The sequence below is a fragment of the Prionailurus viverrinus genome, chromosome A2 (genome assembly GCF_022837055.1).
Source record: "Prionailurus viverrinus isolate Anna chromosome A2, UM_Priviv_1.0, whole genome shotgun sequence".
NCBI classification, from domain to species: domain Eukaryota; kingdom Metazoa; phylum Chordata; class Mammalia; order Carnivora; family Felidae; genus Prionailurus; species Prionailurus viverrinus.
The window spans coordinates 135,951,887-135,976,716 of record NC_062562.1 but is presented as its reverse complement, the minus strand read 5'-3'; the positions used below and the strand labels follow the sequence as shown (position 1 = coordinate 135,976,716).

Here is a 24,830-nt window from a genome sequence, read left to right as displayed (position 1 = left end):
GTTATAAATAACAAATTATTTAAGTAAACTCACTATCAATTCTCTAAAGAAGTATTTTCAAAACTAAGCAAAAAACTTTCAGTCAACATGAGTCCCATCTCTGTCAACTTACTTTTACCCCATTCCCTGTGGCTGCCCACCCCCCAACCCCACCCCCTTCCTGCATCAATTTGGATTCCTGTTGGATTCGGGTGGGGCAGGAAAAGGGAAGAGCAGAAGATTATCAAAATAAAAATGGAAGCAGCAAAGATAAACAGAGTGAAAGGGATTAAAAAGACATTCCTTTGTGAGGCTGATCAGAGTAGGAGTGAACTAAGAAAAAATTATCAGAAGATTAATACTTGTTTTGTTTCCCTATGACAGGGAAAAAAAAAAAAACACCCCATGCTACATGTTGCATTTGTTTTGCTTAAACTAATAACAGTGTGTCAATGCACATATTGTCCAATAATCTGTAGTCTTGGGCCTTTCCTCTCAATTTGCATTCTTCCAAACAGCCCTGCCACTTAGCACAGTGTCCTTGGTTATAACACTGTCCTAGTTCTTCAAGGCTTGGTTCAAATTCCATATGACCTATAAGGTTACCCATGACTCCTCCACCCCACAGACCTCTCCCTTCTGAAAAGATCACTGGGCAGCTGCTGTCTGCTGGTTACTCCTCCCAACTAGATGAGACGCTCCTCCAGGACAGGGAGCGTTGTCTCACCGACAATTAAAGCCTCTTCTCCTTCATAGAATGGTTATGCCTGCCACATACTCAGACCGATTTATCCCTACATCTAGCCGATAAGCATTATCCATTAACACACCAATGCTCCACTTGCCACCAAACACGAGGGTCCTGTGGCCACTGCTCTTGTTCTGAAGCATAACTGCAGACCCAGCTCCACTGGAGGATAACTGTGGCTCTTTAGCCAATCCTTCTGGAAAAGCCATCCAGAAGTGGTAGTCAGAGCCCAGCCCGAGGCCTAACCCCAAGCCAAAGATTCCCCTGATGCTGAGGGGGTGTCCGGGTCTCCAAAGAGGGTTTTCCAGTTATAGAATGCTCCTCTGCCAGAACAGTCCAGATTCATCCCATCTATTGTAAAACTTGCTTTTTTAAGGTTTAAGGATGGCATCGCCTCAGTAACACCTACCACTGCTGGTGAACTGAAGAGCCTCATTAACCATCATCTCTCAGTGATAGAACATTGCAGAGAAGAAGAGCTATAGATATGCAAATCGTCATTATTCATCACGAACATTCAGGGTAAAAACAGTTTTAGCATCTTTTCATGCTCTTAAAAAAATGTTTCAAAGAAAGAAAATTACTTACTGCCTTCCCACGTACAATGCAAAAGATTCAAAGCCCCTTCCACCCTCTTCCAGTGCGCCAGATGAAAGAACGCATATGCTATTGCTTCACTGTCCCCTCGCTTCAGGATATGTTCTGGGGGTAGAATTAAGCTTTTCATTTCTAGTAGGTACTGAAATAAAAAAGGCAGGAGACAGATGCATTAATACATTAGTAGCGTGGAATTCAATACTGAGAATAGAGGTTGATTTCTCTAAAGCCACCACTCATAAGCATTTCATCAAACCTGCATCCTTGTTAGTACATTTGAAGGCAATTATGAAATCATCCAGCAACCCAAAGTTTGCTAACGGATAGTTAGCCTTGTACTAGTTTCCTACAGTGAAGATCAGAGGCTTTGAGGGTAAGATACTCTAATCAATGAAATATATGGAGACTCAAATGGCAAAAAGGAAAATTTAGAAGACACAGTAAGTTGATATAATTTTGTAACCAGAATGAAAATACCTAAAATGGACACATGAAGGTTAAGTCATATGACTGAACTGACTGTACTAGAGAGACTGACTAGCACTGCCCATTAAGTTTTCTGTACAGACTTACCAAGGAGAAGGACCTAGTCCTGTGAAAAGAGCCACACATCGTTGTTCACATGCAGAGGGAGGAGGTGTGGCAGCCTGAGCCCAGGAAGACCCCAGGGAGGGGAACGGCACAGACCCCAAATTATACTGTTCTTTTAGATCTTTCCCAAAGTCTGAAGGGCCCTCAGCTTATGCCTCCTCATTCCTCTCTTCCACAAAGGAGATGGGAGCACAGGGCCAGAATGAATTCTTTGGTGTTTACAACAGAATAGAAAGGGAAGCAAATTTAGGGTGGTGTTTTATACTTGCGAATGTTAACTTCTTTTTGCTGGCTGGCTCTTCCCTGGGCTTCACTCCTCACACACACATACACACACACCACCACCATCACAACAATCCATGCATCTCCTTTAGAATGGACATCAGCAGATGATAGAGGGATGTGTTTAATGAAAATGGGACAAACACAGTAAAAGGAAGTGCTAGGAGAAGAGATGTTCAACAACTTTAGTGTCGGAAACAACTGCCTATGGATTTATCTGTCAGTGGAATTTACGACAGAGGGTGAAGAATGGAAGAATCCCGGTATACAAGATGGGGGTTATGATACACCTATCAGTGCTCTGTTATCATCTCACTGGGGATCTATGTGCTTTGGGCACTCTGAGTGTAGTTGTCTCTAAGCTTCCTCTCCTGTTGGTGAACCCAGTATTGGGATGCACTGCCTGGCAGGAGCCAGGAGGACACATTCTGCCCTCCTGGTTCAGCAAGTGAAACTTTCCTCACTCTGGGTCTGTTCCGTGAAGAGATGTCTAAGCTCAGGCCTCACATCAGGAAGGGCAAAAAAGTGAGACTGCCTGCCCAGAGTGTAGCAGAGAAGAGCGGTACAGCCATCTCACTTGGTGGGGTGTGCATAAAAGGCCCTCCTTCGACAGAAAGACCCCCATAGGAAGACCTCTTCCCAGACTGGTCCATGAAAGGTGTTTATTGCTTTAATGGGAACTTCTCAAGTGTGAGTTCCAAAAGAACTTTTTGGTCATATGGCTTTTTAAATTCTACAAGTCACTGTCTTCCTCCATCTTGTTTTCAAACAGTGCAGAACAAAAGTCCTTTGGGGAAAATTACAATTTTGAGTTACCTAGTAATCCAACCAGTACTACATTTATAATGAATAGCAACCATAATATAAATATCAGGGTGAATTTTATGTTCAGAGATACTTGGCTATCCTCTCATGATCTTGTTACCTCAAACGAAGCGATTACACTGTATGTTGTCACTGCTCATGATGTTCTTAAGAGAATCCAAGGCAATGAGTCATGAGAAAGATATAGAACGGGTAAAGTGCTATTAATTAATTGTATTAATTAATTGTTTCAGAGTAAGAGAAGAAAAATCATTTGGTTACTCTTCATAATCATCGGAACAAAGGAAAGGGTGGGGTGCCTGGGTGGCTCAGTTGGTTAAGCGTCCGACTTCAGCTCAGGTCATGATCTCACAGTTTGTGGGTTCAAGACCCGCATTGGGCTGTGTGCTGACAGCTCTGGGCCTGGAGCCTGCTTCAGATTCTGTGTCTCCTCTCAATCTGCCCCTCCCCTGCTCGCTCTCTCTCTCTCTCTCTCTCAAAAATGAACATTAAAAAAAAAAAAAGAACAAAGGAAAGGGAAATTTTCTTGCCTAAGATGAGCCCTAGGATAAGATTTTATTTCTGAGTCTCTAATAATTATTTATAGCCACGCTGCTTACCAAACAGTCAATTTTTAAAGAAAGAACATGTTGTATGAACTCTGAAACAAACTAAATATGAAAAACATTAGTGCATGTGGCCCAGTTATACAGAAACTTCTTCAAGTCCCTGAGAATCAGATGGTGGCTGAAAGAAAAGTGTAAACTACCATTCTTTTTATTTCTATGATTAGGAAAGCCTTTTAAAGTGATTGCATTAAGCATCTACAAGAGAACTCTTCTCTTGACCTAAGGAACTGTCAGGAATAGGGGCCCCTGAGAAGAAGTAGGCCTGGTAGCCACCCACATTTGTGGGTAGATATTGAAACAAAGTCAGGTATCTCACCGCTGCGTTGGTGCAGGTAGGGGATTGAGCTCGAGCTAGCTCGAATACAGGCTCTTTGCTTTTGCATCGGACTCAGCTCCCTGGTGGTCTTTGGGGATCATGAATTCTGGGCATAACATTTGGTCAGGGCGGGGTAAAGAAAACCTGTGTGTGTGTAGAGGAGTAGAAACTTACCTATAAAAGGATATAATAGATCTGCATTACCCAATGTGGTAGCATCTCCTACAAGTGACTATTTAAATTTAAATTGATTAAAATCAAATAAAATTAAAAATTCATTTCCTCAGTCCCACTAGCCATATTCCAAGTCCTCAAGGGCAGCATATAGTTAAAGACTACCATATTGGACAATGCAGAGACATTTCTGTTAACATAGAAGGTTCTACTGCACAGCACTGTTGTAGACAATGAGAGTGTCCAATCTTCAAGTAACTAAAACAACTTTTAACATAAAAAACTTTATAGACACCCATGATAGGAATTGTAAGTAGAGTATCTATCAATTGAAAATACACAATATGACAAAAAGCTACAATAAATGTAATAAAGCAAGAATTCATTTAAAAGCATTGTTGGCCACCAGGGCATCTAAATATACTTGGAAAATAGTACACATGTGTGTGAGACAGATGGTTTACTCAGCTTGCAGACTGAATGTGGTACATATGGCTTCAAGGACATCATCGTCCATAGCCCAAAATCGGGTCATGAGGTAATGCTCTGTTTTTCCTCTAAGCTGCATCTGATCTTTGTGTATGTGTACTTTTCACACATTGCCTTAAATTCGTTATCTATGTGCCTTTCCCTTCAGCTGAATCATTAGATCCTCAAGAGCATGAATCTCACTTCCTAACGAGTCTCTCAAAGTGGGCATCCTTGCTCTAATCAGCCTCATGAGGCTAACCAGAGCAACTCACCAAGGACACTTAGTTATCTTCTCATCGAATCTACTTTATGGCAGAAATAGGTTATGCCTATAAAGGAGATTTATACTCCAGTATAGTTCCAAACAAAATGTTGGCTCTAACCAGATGATGAAGGCTAATAACAACAATGTGTTATGTTTTTGGCCAGGCTTAAAAATGGCTGGCAAGATCAGTTCTCAACATGTGCAACATTTAAATTAGAAAGGCATGGAACAACATTTCACATCTTACTTGTCAAGAGAAAAATAAATGGAAGAGGGCAGATCCCTATCCACAAATATGCAGAAATCAATTAGAATAGCTGTAGCTCGCAAATCAGAGAACACTCTCTGCCTGTCTGTAATAATTATTTGGCTCCTATTAGCTAAGCCAGCATTCTGTGCTATCTTGCCGCCACCCTGCCTCTAACTTCCTTCCCAGATTCTCAAATCACATTGATCTTGAAGTTCAGGCTTCTAGAGTTTTCGGAAGCAACTTTCAAAACCTATTTGTCAGAGTATGATTCCTTATGTCCATAGGAACATATAAAGTCAGAACATATAAAGAGGAGCTGATTAGTGCCTTTTTATGGAGGGATGTAAGCAGAGACAGCTCACCTGTCAGGAGATCTGGCCCATCAGAGGCCACCCCAGGTGACTGCTCAGTTCTCTTGTGTTAAGGTTCTAAAATTCTATAACAATTTCAGTGAAAATGAGCCCAAAGTTACACTTCACCATAGATATTAATGTCAAGGAATTAATTCATACCCCGCCCCATTTTGTTTTGTTTCTTGGTTTTTTTGGATTTTAAATACCAACAACAGAAGTCATATGAAAATCATTAGAAAAAAAACGGAAACAAACAAAATGAGAAAGTATAGATTAATTTTAGCACATTTAGCTAAACTTAGGTAAATTCAATACATTTAGGTAAATTTTAGCACATTTAGATAATGGTTACCAGGCTGCTCCCAAAAATCAGTTCGTGGAAGAATACTAGCATGAGAAAATGTTCATGATATATTGCCAAATGAAAAAAATAAGTGTTTCATACAGATTATGATTTTGGTAATTAAAAATGTATATGTGGGTATTAAAACTTTGGAAAGTTACAGATTGAATGTTAGTGGTGGTTAAATATTTGATTTTATGGGAGATTAATTTCTTTTTGTGCTTTTTTGGTGCTTTCTAAGTTTTCTGTAATAAGTCATTTTTATTTCTCTCTTTCTCTCTCTCTATATATGTACATATGTGTGTATGTACATATGTAATACAAACCTCTTTTCTAGACTTGCAATGAAAACATAAAAAACAAGCCATACAAACAAACAAACAAACAAACAAAAAGATAACCAGGGACAGTAATTTCTGTATGATTACAGTGCTTTGGTACAACTAAACCTGAGAGAGGCTAAAAGCCCAGAAAAGATGCTTTAAAAATACCAGTAAAGAGTTCAGAGAATAAAACTAGTGCTATTTGGAAGACATGCTATATATTTTGAGTTTCAATGTTGCCTACTCCCTGGACTCAGTAAGACCCACATTGGAACAGGACAAAAATACCACAAGTACCCATGGCTCTCTTGGGTCATGCTGTGATGGGGAATGAGATGCACAGCACCATGCCCCCTGCCTGCTGACACTTTGACCCACCGTTTGAATCCCGGCTCTATTGTTCCATTCTGAGACCGTGGACAAGTTACCTTATTTCTTTCAACCTCAGCCTGCTCATCTGGTAGAATAGTGAAAATACACATCTTTCCAGTTTTAACTTTTGAAGATTATGTATATGTAAAGTATTGACACAGTACCTGGCACCTGAGCGTTCACTAAATAGTAGCTACTTTTGCCAACAAAAAAAATGAAATGTTCATATTACTGTGGAGGTAAGTTATGTTTCTTTGTGTGTGTGTGTGTGTGTGTGTGTGTGTGTGTGTGTGTGTATGTGTGTGTGTGTGTGTCCCATAAACTACAGAGCCTATTTTTAGGTTAAATACTTCAGCAATTTTACAGTAGTGGAAGGTCAGCTGAAAAGAACTGGTTACTGGGGTCCCTAACTAACCAATCTGGAAACAAGCACAATGCCAAGCTGAATTGCCAAATCACCACTCAGGGGCCCTCTTCACAAGGTAGCTGCTTCTTGCTGGCTCACTTACCTATTCATCAGTTACTCTGCTACATTCAAAAGATACAGGAATGTCCACAGCGCATCACAAGGAAGATATGGGAGTTCCCACAGGGTACTCTAATGACACACCTATGGGAGCACCTACAGCACACCTCAAAGGCACCTAAAGGGCATGGGAATGAATTGGTCAGGTCCCTAGATGGATGATCCCTAATCTTTGTAGGAGTGTGTGTGTGTCTGTGTGTGTGTAAAGACAAAGAAACAATAAAATTCAACACGATGACCGCCTTAATAAGAGGTACGTACAGCTGACCCTTGCACAATATGGGTATGAACTGTGTGGGTCAACTTACATGTGGATTTTTTTCAATAAATGCATTATAGTACTGTAATTTGTTTTCCTTATGATTTTCTTTTCTCTAGCTTACTTTATTCTAAGAATATAGTATACAGTACATACAACATACAAGATATGTTATTGGTAAGGCTTCTAGTCAATAGTAGTAGGTTCTTAGTAGTTAAGTTTATAGAGAGTCAAAAGTTATATGTGGATTTTCAACTGCTTGGGGAGTTGTCACCCTTCACCCCTGCCTTGTTTAAGGGTCAACTTGACTTAGTACTGGTAGCAAATGAGAGGCGTTGTGTCTGAGAAGGTTTCACAGAAGAAGGAAAGTATGAGTCAGTCTTACTAAACAAATTAGTTTACCTCCAACAATGGCGGGGTTTGGGGAGGGGGGCAGAAGTCCCTGCAAGGCTGGGCAGAGGCACCAAAGCATGAAGGGGCATAATATGCTTGTAATCATGAGGAGCTTAAGTACTGACATGGCAGTCACTGCCCACACTGACGAAGCACTAACAAGAATCAAGTGTTACCTCAGGTACGCCTTACAAAAGCTCTGCGACGCAAATAATATGATTCCTGGTTTATACATGGGAAAATGAAGGCACTGGGAAGTTAAGTAGCTCCAGCAGGGCTGCACAAATGGTCACTGGAACTCAGGTTTTATGCTACTCTCCAAGGGAAGCAGGACAAGTAGACTGTAAACAGGTCTTCCATGTATGCTCCAGAGTGTGACCTTCACTCAGAGTGTATTCCATGATTTTCAAACTTTGAGAAACAGAAAAAATTTGGTCAAAAGAAAAAGAGAAACATGACAGAGAGTATGTGAAATTGATGTAAAACAAAGCTGTGGGGGCCCTGGGGGAAGGACCCAAGGGAGGTCCGAGGGATTCTTATGGCTCCTAGGAAGACAGTTTGAAAACTGCTGCAGTGGGCAATTGAGAAATGAGTTGGTACAGTTTGTGGCTTTGAAAGAAATGGGCAAGTCATGTGTAGAACCACTGGACAGGAATGAGATTGAAATTAGCAAAGTCTTGAAAGCTTCTGTCATGGTTTGGGTGAGGGGGTGACAAAACTGAGGCAGACTTCCCCAGGACTTGGTGCCAGGCTGAATCTGAAGGCAAGAAAAGGCATTCAGGGTGACTGTGAAATTTCTAGTTTAGGATACCAGAATAATGTGAGATAGTTAGCTGAGATAAAGACACAAAAGGACAGTTGGAGTTCCTTTAGTGACAGCCTAAAGGCAGTGGGGTGTGCAGGTCTCAAGCCTGGAAGAGAAGCTGGAGACAGGGATTTGGGTGTGCAGGGAGAGGCGGGTGATGGAGCAGCAGGAGTGCCTAGATCTCCCAGGAGAGCTTCAAGAAAAGGATGGGTAGTGAATGATGCTCCCAGAGAACCAACCTGAGGGACGGGCAGGGGAGGAAGTGATGTAGGAGGAGAGGGCCCAGAAATGCAGAGAAAGCCAGAGAGAAGGCAGTATGGAGCTAACCAAGACAGCTTGTGGTAGAAACAGTGGTCAGTGGGGCAGAACGCTGAGGAGACATGATGTAGGATAAGGTTTGACAAGAGACCAAAGGATCTGGTGACCAAGGAAGAGGTAACCTTGATGGCAGTGGCCTTGGTGGGAGCAGCCACAGTGCTTTTTGTTAGAGAAAGAGACCTTTTAAAAACTGTCTATTCCTGAGAAACGTAGCTAAAAACTGGTTTCTGCTCACTTTCCTCTAGGTCATATTTCCACAATACATTCTCCTTTCTCTAATCCAAAAAAGCTTTGGAACAAAATATGACTCAATTCAAAGAAACTTATATTGAAATAATATTTCTGAAATGTACCATTGATATACAATATCACAGACAATCTGCCAGAGTATTTTGAGTTTCTGCTTCCACGCTTCAAGCATTTTTAAATGTTAAAACCCACTACACGTTTTGTTTCCTAAATTGGATTAAAAAGCAATTTTATACTCTGTCAATCAGCTTTACCAAGACATAAAGGGAGGACTGCATTAGTGTTTGCATGAAATAGAATTTCCATCACTCTAACAAGGTCCTGTGGATACTCCATTAGCATATACAATTACCAGGATGTTTTCCCCACAAGCGTCTTAAAATCCCCATGAAATAAGAATTTCTAGATTAACATTAGATGAGTTTTTTTTTAATGTAAATTTTTACCAGGAATGCATTTCTGTCATAACATTTTCATTCTTTCCTCTCTGCTTTCTCATGACTTCCCACACTCTGAGACTTATAATTTAAAAACTACATATCTAGTAGGCTGGACCCTCACATCAATATTTTGTCAAGCCGGGGCTGTCCTGCTAGTAAAATGAGCTTCAGGAGCATGGCAAGCCCTCTTCCCCCAGCATGCTCAGGGACTGCCCCCTTGCACACCCAGCTGCCCCCAGGGTGGGACCAGTAGGAAGAGCCCATAGCATACTCGTAGGCAAGATGAAGATAAAAGCTTTCCCTTCATTGGTGCTGGTGATTTTTCTGCATTTTTCTCCCTCAACAGCTCCACGCATAGCACCCAGGCATCTCTAGCAGCTGGGACTTCCTCAGCCCCCCGCTGCTCCTCTGAATGCATGCGGAGCCTCCAGTTCTAGGTGTGAGACCTCACAAGCTTGGGGCTTTCCTGTGGTGGTAGTGATCGGCCACGGGCTTCTGTTATTTTCTAAACTGTATATGCAAAGGTGCCTTGGGGTTGCTGGGCTACCTGCTTTCTCATCCCAGTTTCAATCACAACAGTTCTGCTTTTACTTGCTTTGTTCATTAAGGCTTCATGTAAGATTGTATTAGGAGGAAAAGTTTATTGCTTTAAAAAATCATTATTAGTTATGTGTCATTGTTGCTTTGGTGGCAAAGAGCAGGGATGGCTATTCCAGAAAAAAAGGAGACAGAGGTTGGAAATGGGTAACTCTTAATCAGCCACAAGCAAAGGACTTACCAACAGTTGCAAACAGGGAATTCCAGAAGGCATTAGCTGTAGCCAGAACATGCTAGAGCCTCCTCTCAAATCTCTAGGCCTAAAGGGACCTCGTGGGTACTCAAGGTCAGGGGCATTGCAGTGCCACTGTTACACTCTCTAGTTGTCCTTCACACTAGATGTTTCAAGAAGTACTTGTTACTGCATTTTTCTAGGCAGCATCTATGGTAGCCCAGCCAGCCAATGCAGAAATAGAGCTAAAAGTACCAGGGCAAAGATGATGGAAGCCCAACACATGTACTGGATGGGTTACACAATGTAATTCCATTTACTTTTCATCAGACCTATGAAGCCTTTATTTTTATCCCCATTTTATCAAAAAGGAAACAGGCAGGGAGCTAATCAACTCCCTCTTCCCACAGTTCCCTTCGGACCATGGACAGGAAGTAGTGAGAGTCCTTGTTTCAAATACTTTTAGACCCTTTCAATAACACTTCATAGGTCTGCCTACCTTTATGTTGCTACTCTTCGCTCTATCATTACACTAATATGTTCTCCTGGTAACAACAGGAAGTCTGCAAAATGGGCCTGACAATTTAGAAAAGAATAAAAGTAGATGGCTAACAATGTTCCATCTTACTAGTAGTGGCAAAGAAATGCAAATTAAAAGTACAGAACTCTAGGGGCGCCTGGGTGGCGCAGTCGGTTAAGCATCCGACTTCAGCCAGGTCATGATCTCGCGCTCCGTGAGTTCGAGCCCCGCGTCAGGCTCTGGGCTGATGGCTCAGAGCCTGGAGCCTGTTTCTGATTCTGTGTCTCCCTCTCTCTCTGCCCCTCCCCCATTCATGCTCTGTCTCTCTCTGTCCCAAAAATAAATAAACGTTGAAAAAAAATTAAAAAAAAAAGTACAGAACTCTATTTGTACCTAATAAAATCATAAATGTTTGTTTTCTTTGTTTTCTTTTCTCTGTCTTAAGCAAACTGCTCACTGCTGGTAAGGGTGTGACAAAATGGTAAAGAAGGGGTTACCTGCTGATTGGGGATGGGGGCTGTAAACTACCACAATCTTTTTAGGTAAGCAATTTGGCAATAAATATTAAGAGCCCTGATGTGTTTCAATAAGTTATGTAGTATTTCTCATTTTGCATATCTATCCTAAGGAAATCACATAAAGACCCAAATATTTTTATGCCCAAAAGATTTGCTATTGGACTTGACCACCTGATGTCTGCAATAGAGAACACAAGAATTAAATCATTCTCTTCAACAAATAATGCTGGGAAAACTGGATTCCACATGCATGAGAATGAAACTGGACCTTTATCTTATACCATACACAAAAATCAACTTGAAATACATTTAAGATTTAAATGTAAGACCTGAAACTATAAAACCCCTAGTGATAAACATAGGGAGAAACTTCATAACATTGGTCTTGGCAATGATTTTTTGGATATGACACCAAAAGCACAGGCGACATAAGTAAAAATAGACAAGTGGGACTATATCAAAGTAAAGAGCCTTTGTGCAGCAAAGGAAACAATCAACAGAGTGAAAAAGCAACATATGAAACGGAAGCAAATATTTGCAACTGTATATCTGATAAGGGGTTAATATCCCCAATACACAGGAAACTCCTACAATTGGATAGCAAAAAACCAAACCAAACAAAATAACTTAATTAAAAAATGGGTTAAGAGACTTAAATAGCCATTTCTCCAAAGAAGACATACAGATGGCCAACAGCTACACAAAAAGATGCTCAAAATCACAAATTATCAGGGAAGTATAAATCAAAACCACAATGAGCTATCACCTCATACAAGTTAGGATGTATGAGGCCATTGTCAAAAAAAAAAAAAAAAAAGACTGTAACAAGTGTTAGTGAGAAAGGGAAGAAATTAGAACCCTTGTGCACTGTTAGTAGGAATGCAAAATGGTACAGCCACTGTGGAAAACAGTGTGGAGCTTCCTCAAAAGATTAAAAATAGAACTACCATATGATCCAGTGATCCTACTCTGGGTATTCATCTAAAAGAACTGAAAACAGGGTCTTGAAGAGATATTTGCACTCCGGTGTTCATTGCATCATTATTCGCAATAGCAAAAAAGTGGAAGCAACCTAAATTCCCATCAACAGATGGATGGATAAAGAAAATGTAATACACACACACAATGGAATTCTATTCAGCCTTAAAGAAGATGGGAATCCTGTCCTGTGCTGTGACATAGACGAGCCTAGAGGACATTATGCTAGGTGAGACAAGTCACAGGACAAACACTGCATGATTCCACTTGGATGAGGTATCTAAAGTAGTCAAACTCAGAAGCAGAAAATACAATGGTGGTTACCCGGGCCTGGGAGGAGGGAGGAATGGAGAGGTGCTGGTCCAGTGGGCATGGGGTTTCAGTCGTCCTAAAGATCCGTGTTACAACAATGTGCATGCAATTAACAATACTATACTGTATACTTAAACATTTGTTAAAAAGGTAGATTTCATGATATGTGTTTTTTGACAAAAAGTAAGGAAGTAAACCATTCAGAAAACAGTTACTAAGAAAATTTTAAAGTGTTTGATGGCACATGGCTAACAGATTTGGACGTTAATGGTAAGTTAGAAGATAGCCTTTTTAAGGTCAAAGAACTATGAAAATCTATGCTCCTCCTCCAAAAAGAATAAATATAACCCACAATTCCCAACCATAAAGCACAAGTTTAGAGCCCCATGTTAATGTTTTTAAATATGTATATGCTATGTGATTATGATTCCTAAGTATTAAAAATGCATGGGGAAATAAAGCTAGAAGGAAATTGTCTTAGATATGACAAGATGATAGCACTATGAATAACTTCCTTCTTTTTTTTTCTAAAGTAATAAGAAATTTATTTTTATAACACCACTAGAGGTGAAAAAAAATCTAATACTGCTTGTAACAAACCAGTACATTACTCTTGTTTTAGAAAGTTGTCAGAAAATGAAAATTTATCTTTAGCACCCTGGAGTTAACAAAACATCCTCTAAACCAAAAAGGTGTCTCTTTGCAGGGAAATACTTGCAATGTAGTTGTAGCATATTAAGGGTACGTAGCATTAGTAAAAACGCAGGTTTGTGTAGAGTGATGAATCACTGGCAGAAAAGCATCACCCTCCTGGGTAAATCTTGACATGGTTAATGATTCCTTGGATATGACACCAAAAGCATAGGCAACAAAGTCAAAATAAACAAGTGGGACTACATCAAAATAAAAAGCTTCTGTGCAGTAAAGGAAACAAAATAGAGCAGGGTGGGTGGGGAAACATATCTGCAGGGAAAGCGGAAGAAAAAGCTAAAACTAAAAATCCAATAAACTATAACAATATATAGATGAAGGTACAGAAGCAAGATGTGCATGGCCTCTCATTTGTCCAGCATCATGAGTGAAATTTTCTTTAAAAAATGAAGAATATTCCCTGTCAATTCAAAGCTCTTATTTTGAATTAAATTAAGTAAATTTAATTAAATAATTCCCATTAAATGGGAAACACCCTCTAATGGTGTAGGGATTTCTCCATCTTTTTGAACTGTGTACCCAGTTCTTAAAAAATGAGCAGCATCATTAAGATCCTAATACCACTGGTCATCCTCAAAAGGGGGTAAACATTAATTTCATAGTCAATGCACTGCCGTGAGAGACCACAGAGGGGAGAGACTGATTCTGGCATGAGGGAGGTACAGGCTTCCTGGTGGTGACTTTTAATGGTGGGGGTGAAGGATGAGTAGGATTTCCTCAGAGGAAGCAAAGGGGGAAGGAGAAGAGAATGTTTCTGGAACAATGAACAGACTGTTAGAAGGAGCTGGAAGAAATGAAAAACAAGCAGGGTCAGATTATGAAGGGTCCTGAAGAACCATTCAAGGAGTTTCTATCTTCCTCTGTAGGGCTGGGGACACAGCTGCAATTGCTAGGAAGGGGAGTAACACAATTTAGTTTGGATGGGCTGCTTCCTTCTTATACTTTGCTGCAATCCAAAGCTTCAGAAATACTTGACCACTTAAGAGGCCCTCCTTTAAAATAGAGACATAGCTTTTTACTGTTTTTATTTACTTCCTGGTCCTGGGGTGTGTTTAGGAGATACCCTCCCTGCTCCGCATGTTTTCAGGTGAAGACTGTTCTGAAGAGTAACCCTCCTGAAGTAAATAACCGACATTTTTCATTGGATACTGAAATATCAAGTATGCGCCTCTGCTTATTAGAATACCAGATAGACCTAAATTGGACATTCATGGGAAGCAGTTCTCAGCTATTACATTTAGTATTTTTGCTCCTTCCAACAGACTATAATTGAGTAAAACAGCATGCAGTTGCTGAAAATTTCTGTGGTAAGCCACTGAAGACTTCCTGTCATAGAGCAAACGAAACCATGGAAGTATTTAAGATATAATAATATCTTCACGAAATATGAATTTTCCACAAGTACCTTGGGAAGTGATATGCCCGCCATCATTTGAAGGCTTCAAGTTTAGGCTAATCTGCAACTTGGTAGGATGGTGGGGGGGGGGCAGTGGAGGGTGATGTGTGAGGGTTAGAGAACCCAGAATCAGTCCAGGCTCTGTCATTTACTAGCTATGTGACTGAGCAGGCAACCTAACCTCTCCAAACCTGCAGCACCCTCATCTGTATAGCAGGGATAATAACATGATGCACCTCATGGCGTTGTTATGAAAAATAAGTAAGATGTTCACTTAGCACTGTGTTTGGCACACAGTAAACATTCAATACAAACCAGTATTAAAAATAATCATAATATCATTATGAGGAGACATTCAAACTGAGGATGGGAAGGTGTCCTAGATGATCTCTAAGGCCGCTTCTTATACCAGGAGTCTAAGAGTTTTAACAGTTTATATCATTCATTGATGTCTCATTAGAATTAAGGCTGTTTTCTGCCTGAAAAGTCATCGATGTGTGTATGTGTGTGCATGTGTGTGTGCGTGTGTTTACCTGAAGTATTAGCAAACAGTCCAATAAACAATGTATCACGTAATAAAAGATGTCTGTAACAGCCTGTATATAGTGCACATGCATCAAAGGTTTGTGGTTAATTCTGAACTCATTCTGAACATTGACTCACAGGTCCTTTTCCTCATGAAAATGTCAACAGACAAAGAGGCTCTGGAAACAAGTTTCCCCTTGGCACAATCACCAACAAAGCAAAGTGGTAGAGAATCAGTTTACCTACGTACCCTATCTTTTCTCCAGTTAATAATTAAAAAGTAAAGTGAATTCAAATATTTCAAATGTTCCCACTTAAAACAATTCTGGTTTGCAGGTACAGTGCTAGCTGACTAAGTTAAATTTTTCCAAGGTAGACTTAAACTATTCCTTAGGGCTTTTAATATTCTTCTAGAGGTGCAATCAACCATTTCAGACCATCACAGAATTACACTACGGCTTCAACTAAAATATCTAACCAACAAGTATTGTACCAGTTTTCTATCTTGTGTGCTAGGATCACAAAGGTCTGGCTGGTACAGCCGGAAGCGGTAAGACCCAGTTCCCAAAGCAATCCTAAAATTTGTATGGACCACAAAAGACCCCAAATAGCCAAAGTAATACTGAAGAAGACAACCAAAATGGGAGGCATCACAATCCCAGACTTTAGCCTCTACTACAAAGCTGTAATCATCAAGACAGTATGGTATTGGCACAAAAACAGACACATAGACCAATGGAAGAAAACAGAAACTCCAGAATTGGACCCACAAACATATGGCCAACTAATCTTTGCCAAAGCAGGAAAGAATATCCAATGGAAAAAAGACAGTCTCTTTAACAAATGGTGCTGGGAGAACTGGACAGCAACATGCAGAAGGATGAAACTAGACCAGTTTCTTACACCATTCACAAAAATAAACTCAAAATGGATAAAGGACCTGAATGTGAGACAGGAAACCATCAAAACCCTAGAGGAGAAAGCAGGAAAACACCTCTCAGACCTCAGCCGCAGCAAGTTCTTACTTGACACATCCCCAAAGGCAAGGGAATTAAAAGCAAAAATGAACTATTGGGACCTCATGAAGATAAACAGCTTCTGTACTGCAAAGGAAACAATCAACAAAACCAAAAGGCAACCAACGGAATAGGAAAAGATATTTGCAAATGACATATCAGATAAAGGGCTAGTATCCAAAATCTGTAAAGAACTCACCAAACTCCACACCCAAAAAACAAATAATCCAGTGAAGAAATGGGCAGAAGATATGAATAGACACTTCTGTAAAGAAGCCATCCGGATGGCCAACAGGCACATGAAAAGATGCTCAATGTCGCTCCTCATCAGGGAAATACAAATCAAAACCACACTCAGATACCACCTCACGCCAGTCAGAGTGGCTAAAATGGACAAATCAGGAGACTATAGATGCTGGTGAGGATGTGGAGAAACGGGAACCCTCTTGCACTGTTGGTGGGAATGCACACTGGTGCAGCCGCTCTGGAAAACAGTGTGGAGGTTCCTCAAAAATTAAAAATAGATCTACCCTATGACCCCGCAAGAGCACTGCTAGGAATTTACCTAAGGGATAAATGGAGTGCTGATGCATAGGGGCACTTGTACCCCAATGTTTATAGCAGCCCTTTCAACAATAGCCAAATTATGGAAAGAGCCTAAATGTCCATCCACTGATGAATAAAGAAATTGTGGTTTATATACACAATGGAACACTACGTGGCAATGAGAAAGAATGAAATATGGCCTTTTGTAGCAACATGGATGGAACTGGAGAGTGTTATGCGGAGTGAAATAAGTCCTACAGAGAAAGACAGATACCGTGTTTTCACTCTTACGTGGATCCTGAGAAACTTGACAGAAGACATGGGAGAGGGGAAGGGGGAAAAGAAAAAGTTAAAGAGGGAGGGAGGCAAACCATAAGAGACTCTTAAAAACTGAGAATAAACTGAGGGTTGATGGGGGGTGAGAGGGAGGGGAAAGTGGGTGATGGGCATTGAGGAGGGCACCTGTTGGGATGAGCACTGGGTGTTGTATGGAAACCAATTTGACAATAAATTTCATATTAAAAAAAAAGACCCAGTTCCCAGACTTCAGGGGTCTCCAACAAGTCACATGTCAATAATTTTAAGACTTTGTGAAAATACAATGTTCAAGTATTTTTAAAGAACTCTGAATATATTATCCCACTTGGTCTTTGTCACAAAAGACAGGTAAGGCTTATATTTTTATCTTCATTTGAAAAATGAGGGAAAACATTGAGTTCAGAGATCCTAAGCCCCAAGCTCCCCCCAAGGCTCATAAATGACAGAGCCAGAACTAAACCCAAGTGTTAGTCTCAGAAACTAGGACTCTATTGCTCAATACTACTTCTAAAAGGGCCTATACATGCTCACAGAACAACTCTGTAGTTAGAGAACAGCATTCAATAAATATTAATTGATGACCTAAGTTGACTGTAGTTCAGGACAATATTTTCATGATGAGCTTTAACTTTTAACCAAATTTGAATGAACACTTTTAACATAGCTGAAAAGATACCAAATAAAGAGAGATATTTTATGCCACCCTATATACAATGCCTAAGTCTACAAATATTATGATGGTCATTATCCACTGGAACTAGAGTAGATAAATATATCCTTCACTGACTGTGGTACTGTGCACCATTCTTCAGTTTCCTGTTTTGTGAGAAAATGAGCATGACCTGAATAAAAGCTCAGAAAAGATGTTAGGTCCCTTATCACTGTCACTCTGAATAAAATAGATTAACGTAGATAACTCCATAAATCATCACATACACACATACACGGACATACGTACCACCTTTTGCACAGTACTTCAAGAAAACAAAATAGCCTTCTTTTGTCATTTTTCACCAGTGAAAGCCTTCATTAGACATTTTGCCAAGAAAAGTATGCCTTGTAGTACCTGATATAAATTGTATGAAGTTTCCCAGAGGTCAAAATGCACTTTATAATATCGACAAACTGAAAATAGCCCTCAGCAATGTGCCTATCACATAGCAGGTACTGAAATATAGGTGAATAATAAATACACACCCATCTCCCAAACAAAAGATTATAGAAATATCTTCTACCATGATCTGACTCCCTTAAAACCAAATTCAGGAAAAAAATATGGGAAATATTGGGTATTTATAAATTGGTCAATCATGTGGTTAACAATTAAGACAAGCCTCTCCTACTACTTATACATACTAAAATGGCATTCACAAGTCAAAAGAAAAACACTTTTTCATACTTTGAGGTTCTCCCTATTATCTTCTTGCCATTACTGATTAAGTATCATTTATTTGTAGAGACCTAGAACATCACATTTATCAGTATTTTTTTTTCACCACTTATATTCACAACAAGGTTCATTTCCCAAGTTGGGTCTAAGTTAAGACTATAACTGGTGTGAAATTCCTATTAAATGCATCAACACTCTTGGGAGCTCCATATTTTGCCAATTTCAGACTTCCTGGCCTGACCCGCCTAAGCTAAGTCTATCAATTTACCCTAATTATATGAAATCCAAAAATCGGCCCAAAGCCTCCTGGATGTAGCTTTTGCTTAAAAATGAAGCTGATAACCATAGACTATATAGGGCCTCAGCATTCATTGGCTGCAATTCATTTTTTTACACTGGGTGTATTCGAGACATGACATTGTGGTCACTGAATGCTTTCTCTGCTATCATAATGAGTTCCTGTGGGGATTCCACAGACTCACTTTTGGCACGTGAGGGTTGAATTCCACAGCTCTATGAATGGCCTCTACTGCGTTCATCTCTGCTGTGCTCAGCCCCCGCCGAGATGCAGCCTCGGGAGAGAATCTGAAAAGCAGGAAGACAAACACCATCCAGTTGGGACCACTGCTTGGGCATCAACCCGGAAAGGCATCTACGCGTCAAGGGCCCATAAAACCACAGCGAGCCAATGGCATGAGCTCTCCAAACCTCCACTATATGGAACCTCTGAGTGACCCCTCAGACCGAGGCCAACAAAAACCCCAGCAGAAGCAGAAAGCGTGCTTGCGTCTAATCTCGGCAGGAATGAAATTCGGCTGTCAAGTCTCTCTGTCTAAATAGCTAATCTAAATCTTCTATGAGGTACCTGCTCAGGTCAGGGGAGGGGGTAGGACTGACGAGGGCAGACAGTGTGGGAAAAAGAGAAAACCAGGTTACAGAAGAGCGCACTTGGTTAAAAACAGAACTAGGGAGAATTTTAAAGGAGGCTCCCAACCCAATGTCAGTGCTGCGATGCAGCCTCCTCCGCAGGCAAGCCTGCTTGGGGCCGTTCCGGCAGGGGGTGTGCGTGCCCGAACTGCGGGCCAGACACCTGCCCGAGTGAATGAAAAAAACCAGACCATGCAATCTCTTTCTCACCTCACACCCAGGGCTAACTCCAGAGCTGTGCTTGGCAGGCAGACACCACAGGGGAAGCTGTGACAACCCTGGCCCTGCCCTCCCAAGCTGGAGTCGCTGTGTAGGGAGAAAAGATGTTGCAGTAGGTACTGGCGATCTACAGGATAAAAAAGAATGAAAGAAAATTACTTCGGTCTTGAAGTGCACACACACTTAACAGCAAACCTGTCTGACATAGCAGAGGCTGTTTTCTTTTTCTGTTATCTGCTTTTCAGCTCTTCGGAGGGATTGTATCGGGGAAATGGAAGCGTTTATTATGAACTCAAACAGTTAAGCCAACTGTTCTCTTTCACCTGCCAGTCATCTTGGACATTTATGAAAATTCTCTATGTCATAGTCACCTGCCTGAATAAAACGGGCGAATGTCCCACCGAGATGGCAACTCAAAGCAAACGGACCCTGGGTGGGGAGTTAGTTTGGATCTGATGAGTCAAAGAATGGGAGATGATCATCCCCTCTGCCATCTTACATGTTTGTTATGACTACTACCCAGTCTTGGACTGCTGACGGAAGAGGAACACGCAAAAAAATGAGTAAAAGGAAGGCATTTTGTGTGTAAGTCCCAAGCAGGCCTTTTGGTATCTACTGTCTGGCAAAAAAAAAAAAAAAAAAAAAAAAAAAAAAAGTCACCTCAGAGGTATGGAATTTCACATAAATCCCTCTTTAGGGACCCATACACCCTTGAAGTACCTGGGGTTATGTACTCTCTCCTAGTAGTGAAAGAAAAGATCAGCAGATTTTAGAAAATGCATGCTCATAAGCGGGGGATTTCATAGACTAAGAGAAACTTCCAGAGAAAGCCCTCAGAGGCAACACATCTCCTTAAGTCAGGTCAGGCATTTAGTACCACACAAGTTATTATTCACTTACTTGTCAGAGACAGCTCTTGCTTTGAGCAAGGCAGCTGTATAGCATATTGTTGCCGACTTTGGTAAGCTTATATCTGTTAGAGAAAAAGAAAGCAGAAATTCTTATAAGTTTTCAGGAATAAAGAGCAATGATTTTTTTTTTAATTTTTGTTTTCAACGTTTATTATTTTTGGGACAGAGAGAGACAGAGCATGAACGGGGGAGGGGCAGAGGGAGAGGGAGACACAGAATCGGAAACAGGCTCCAGGCTCTGAGCCATCAGCCCAGAGCCTGACGCGGGGCTGGAACTCACGGACCGCGAGATCGTGACCTGGCTGAAGTCGGCCGCTTAACCGACTGTGCCACCCAGGCGCCCCATAAAGAGCAATGATTTTTAATCCACAAGCATTTTAATCATGTAAGTCTAATAAAGTGTAAATTAAGAATATTTTAATGCATACAGTACACAGCTATTTCTTATGTATAAAGGTGGTATGTAAAACTATGGGTAATTCATATTTTTGTGAATATATGTTTAAAATCCACCAGACTGACTCTTCAGCAATCTTTTCTTTAAGATATGGATTCTCATATATTAAATTTAATTAAGCAGAGAATAGCTATAAATATATGCATTTAAATATTACAGGAATGCCCTTGATATCATAAAAGGCAAATAGGACCTCTGTGTCACTTGTAAAAAAAATTCTCAACAGGTGTATGAAATACTAATGTGAAGAAAAAATATCACCTGGATCTTTTTTTAAAAACACACCTAAATAGGGGCGCCTGGGTGGCTCAGTTGGTTAAGCATCTGATTCTTGATTTCGGCACAGGTTGTGATCTCACGGTTGTGAGATTGAGCCCTGTGTCAGGCTCTGCACTGACAGCATGGAGCTGGCTTGGGATTCTCTCTCTCCCTCTCCCACTGCTTCTCTTTCCTTCTCTCTCTCTCTCTCTCTCCACCCCCCTCAAAATAAATAAATAAACTTAAAAAAAAACACCTAAATAAATTATTTTTTAGTGGTCAGATTTAAACCAGATTTCTTTTGCATTAAATTTCAAGAAGTTCATATTCAGTTTTTTGTTAAAAAAGCAATACATTTATTATAACATATATGAAAAATCTTTATATATAAGGATATATATGTGAAATATTTAGAAATCTATATAATTTTTGTTCATTCAAACCCAAAGGAAATCCTCTTTCATATGAAGCCTCATTTGTTTCTCCAAGAAACAGTTCCTCTCAGTTTGTATAGAAAATTTACATGGAGAAGAGGGAGCAGGTAACAGATTCAGATGATGAGTTTAAAGGGAAACAAAAGTAAAAGATACAGCTGAGAATAGATAAACTCAAAAACGTAGTCCCTTTTGGGGAAAAATTTGCGTTTAAATTATGACTCTATTTCTTACCAGAATAGTATTTCTTTAACACTGAACCACATTTATACTATGACAGAGAAATATCATCTTAATTCAGGCCAGGTAAAAATACACCATTCCCAATGCTGCAAAATTCACTCTATGCTAGAGAAACTCTTATCACCTGGAATGTTCTGCCAGCTTCTTCACAGGGCTGTTTTCAACTTCAAAAGAATTACATTACAGTGGATAAAATCCAAAAGGGGCAAAGGGAAGAGAGAAAGAGAGAGAGAGAGAAGGGGGAGAGAGAGAGAGAGAGAGAGAGAGAGAGAGAGAGAGAGAGAAAGAGAGAGGAACCAAGAAACAGACTCTTTAAGTATAAAGAACCAACTGATGGTTACCAGAGGGGAGGCGGGTTGGGGGGAATGGGTTAAATAGGTGATGGGGATTAAGGAGTGCACTTGTGCTGAGCACTGGGTGATGTACAGAGTATTGAATCACTATATTATACACCTGAAGTCAATATAACACTGTATATAACACTGTATGCTAACTGAAATTTAAATAAAAACTTAAAAAAAAGAATTACATTATAGTAAGAATGAAAAGCAAGTCCCATGACCAGCCCCATAACAGACAGCCACAGAAGAAAATAAGTTCATAAAAGAATAACAATCCCTAGTCCAGTAGTAAGTATTTACCACCAATCTCAGCATGAGGAATTTCTCTGAGGGAAATTTCAATGCCATTGATAAAAAAAAAAAAAAATAATCATAGAAAATTCCAACAAAGAACTGAAAGGAAAAGGAGTCTTTGTAATCCTGATCTCATAAATTATGTTCAAACAAAATTTCACCACTATATGCATAGTGTAAAATGATACGCTTATGACTAAGAAGGAGAAAAAAGAATTCCAAACACTTATGGATCTGTCTTGTTGCTTTTCCAACGTCTAAACATTTAACTGCTTCCTAGTGTAGGAAATCAATCCCAGAATCAAATATCTTGTTTATTAGGGTCCATTCATTGACCCTAATTGGAAGGTAATAAAACTGTAGATCTACTTAAAAGTTCAGACCTTTTTTTTTTTTTAATTTTTTTTTCAACGTTTATTTATTTTTGGGACAGAGAGAGACAGAGCATGAACGGGGGAGGGGCAGAGAGAGAGGGAGACACAGCATCGGAAACAGGCTCCAGGCTCTGAGCCATCAGCCCAGAGCCCGACGCGGAGCTCGAACTCACGGACCGCGAGATCGTGACCTGGCTGAAGTCGGATGCTTAACCGACTGAGCCACCCAGGCGCCCCAGACCTTTTTTTTTTTTTAAAGTTCAGACTTTGTATATAAAAAGTATCCAAATCTCGGGGCGCCTGGGTGGCTCAGGCTCAAAAATAAAATAAAAACATTAAAAAAAAAGTATCCAAATCTTGTTTCCATCCTTCCTGGCATGATCTGTGTTCCTTCTGTGTTGAGCATCTTCCCATTGAAGAAGGGACTAATGAAAAGTCCAAGAAACGAGTTGAGGCTGAAAACAATGGTCATAATTATCTGGAGGTGGCAGCATAACAGGGAGTCTCACTTGATAAACTAGAAAAAACCTGTTGTTAAGGATTTAGCTTCATGAGAGGGATCAGATTGTTTTGATGGTTACCTAAACAAGCAAAGTGACATATTCACCCACTTAGAAAAACATGCAACTGAGGTATACCAGCAAAATACAGGTGCCCAATCAATGATGATCTTTAATCCAGAACCAGGCCTCTTCATGCTCACGAACAGGACATTCACAACTAGAAAAATGTGACAAAATTCTGCAACATTACAACTACTGTAGTGCATTTTTCCCATAAATTTTTTTACCCATACTCCTTCACTGTATGTAAAGCTGGTGGTATATGTGCACAGTCATAATGCTTAAAAAGTAAATAACCAAAAATATGTTTTAATCAGTATCAAATGGGAAGAGGGGGAAACGTAAATACTCCATTCCTCACTAGTGGCATGTGATTCCATTTGTTTTCTTCTTATTTGAATAAATTACTTTTACTCTCATTGCTTAACAAAAATAAAAAAATAGCAAAAAATTCTTGCATAACTTGTTTATTTAGATAGTTTCAATGTTTTTCTTCTAAGTCAGTCAAAGCAATTAACCTATTTGGTAACGGCAGTTGTCTCTAAGAAGTGAGAAATCATTCTAAAGAAACTGATCCTAAGTTTCCCCGTAGGTAAAGCAATCTTATTCAATTAAGGTTTTCTTTACAACATATTTTTTAATATGAAATTTATTGTCAAATCGGTTTCCATACAACACCCAGTGCTCATCCCAACAGGTGCCCTCCTCAATATCCCTCACCCACCCTTCCCTCCCTCCCACCCCCCATCAACCCTCAGTTTGTTCTCAGTTTTTAAGATCTCTTAAGGTTTGCCTCCCTCCCTCTCTTTTTTTTTCCCTTCCCCTCCCCCATGTCTTCTGTCAAGTTTCTCAGGATCCACATAAGAGTGAAAACATACGGTATCTGTCTTTCTCTGTAGGACTTATTTCACTTAGCATAACACTCTCCAGTTCCATCCACGTTGCTACAAAAGGCTATATTTCATTCTTTCTCATTGCCACGTAGTGTTCCGTTGTGTATATAAACCACAATTTCTTTATCTATTCATCAGTGGATGGACATTTAGGCTCTGTCCATAATTTGGCTATTATTCAAAGTGCTGTTATAAACATTGGGGTACAAGTGCCCCTATGCATCAGCACTCCATTTATCCCTTGGGTAAATTCCTAGCAGTGCTCTTGCGGGGTCATAGGGTAGATCTATTTTTAATTTTTTGAGGAACCTCCACACTGTTTTCCAGAGCGGCTGCACCAGTGTGCATTCCCACCAACAGTGCAAGAGGGTTCCCGTTTCTCCACATCCTCACCAGCATCTATAGTCTCCTGATTTGTTCATTTTAGCCA

General features: G+C 40.2%; 1 protein-coding gene across 8 annotated transcripts in view; it reads right to left on the bottom strand.

Annotated features, from left to right (window-relative positions):
* Positions 1-24,830, bottom strand: part of ST7 (suppression of tumorigenicity 7) — a 252,467-nt gene that overhangs the window by 18,825 nt on the left and 208,812 nt on the right. For 6 of the 8 annotated variants that reach the window (XM_047849616.1, XM_047849618.1, XM_047849617.1 and 3 more), the window contains 3 exons: positions 20,533-20,605; positions 18,969-19,071; positions 1,316-1,466 (listed from right to left, as the gene is read on the bottom strand). The exons of 1 other annotated variant lie outside the window; for it this stretch is intronic. In XM_047849616.1, the coding sequence (XP_047705572.1) occupies positions 1,316-1,466; positions 18,969-19,071; positions 20,533-20,605 (327 nt within the window). The remainder of the gene's footprint in view (positions 1-1,315; positions 1,467-18,968; positions 19,072-20,532; positions 20,606-24,830) is intronic. One more of the 8 variants, XR_007150291.1, reaches the window with a different exon arrangement.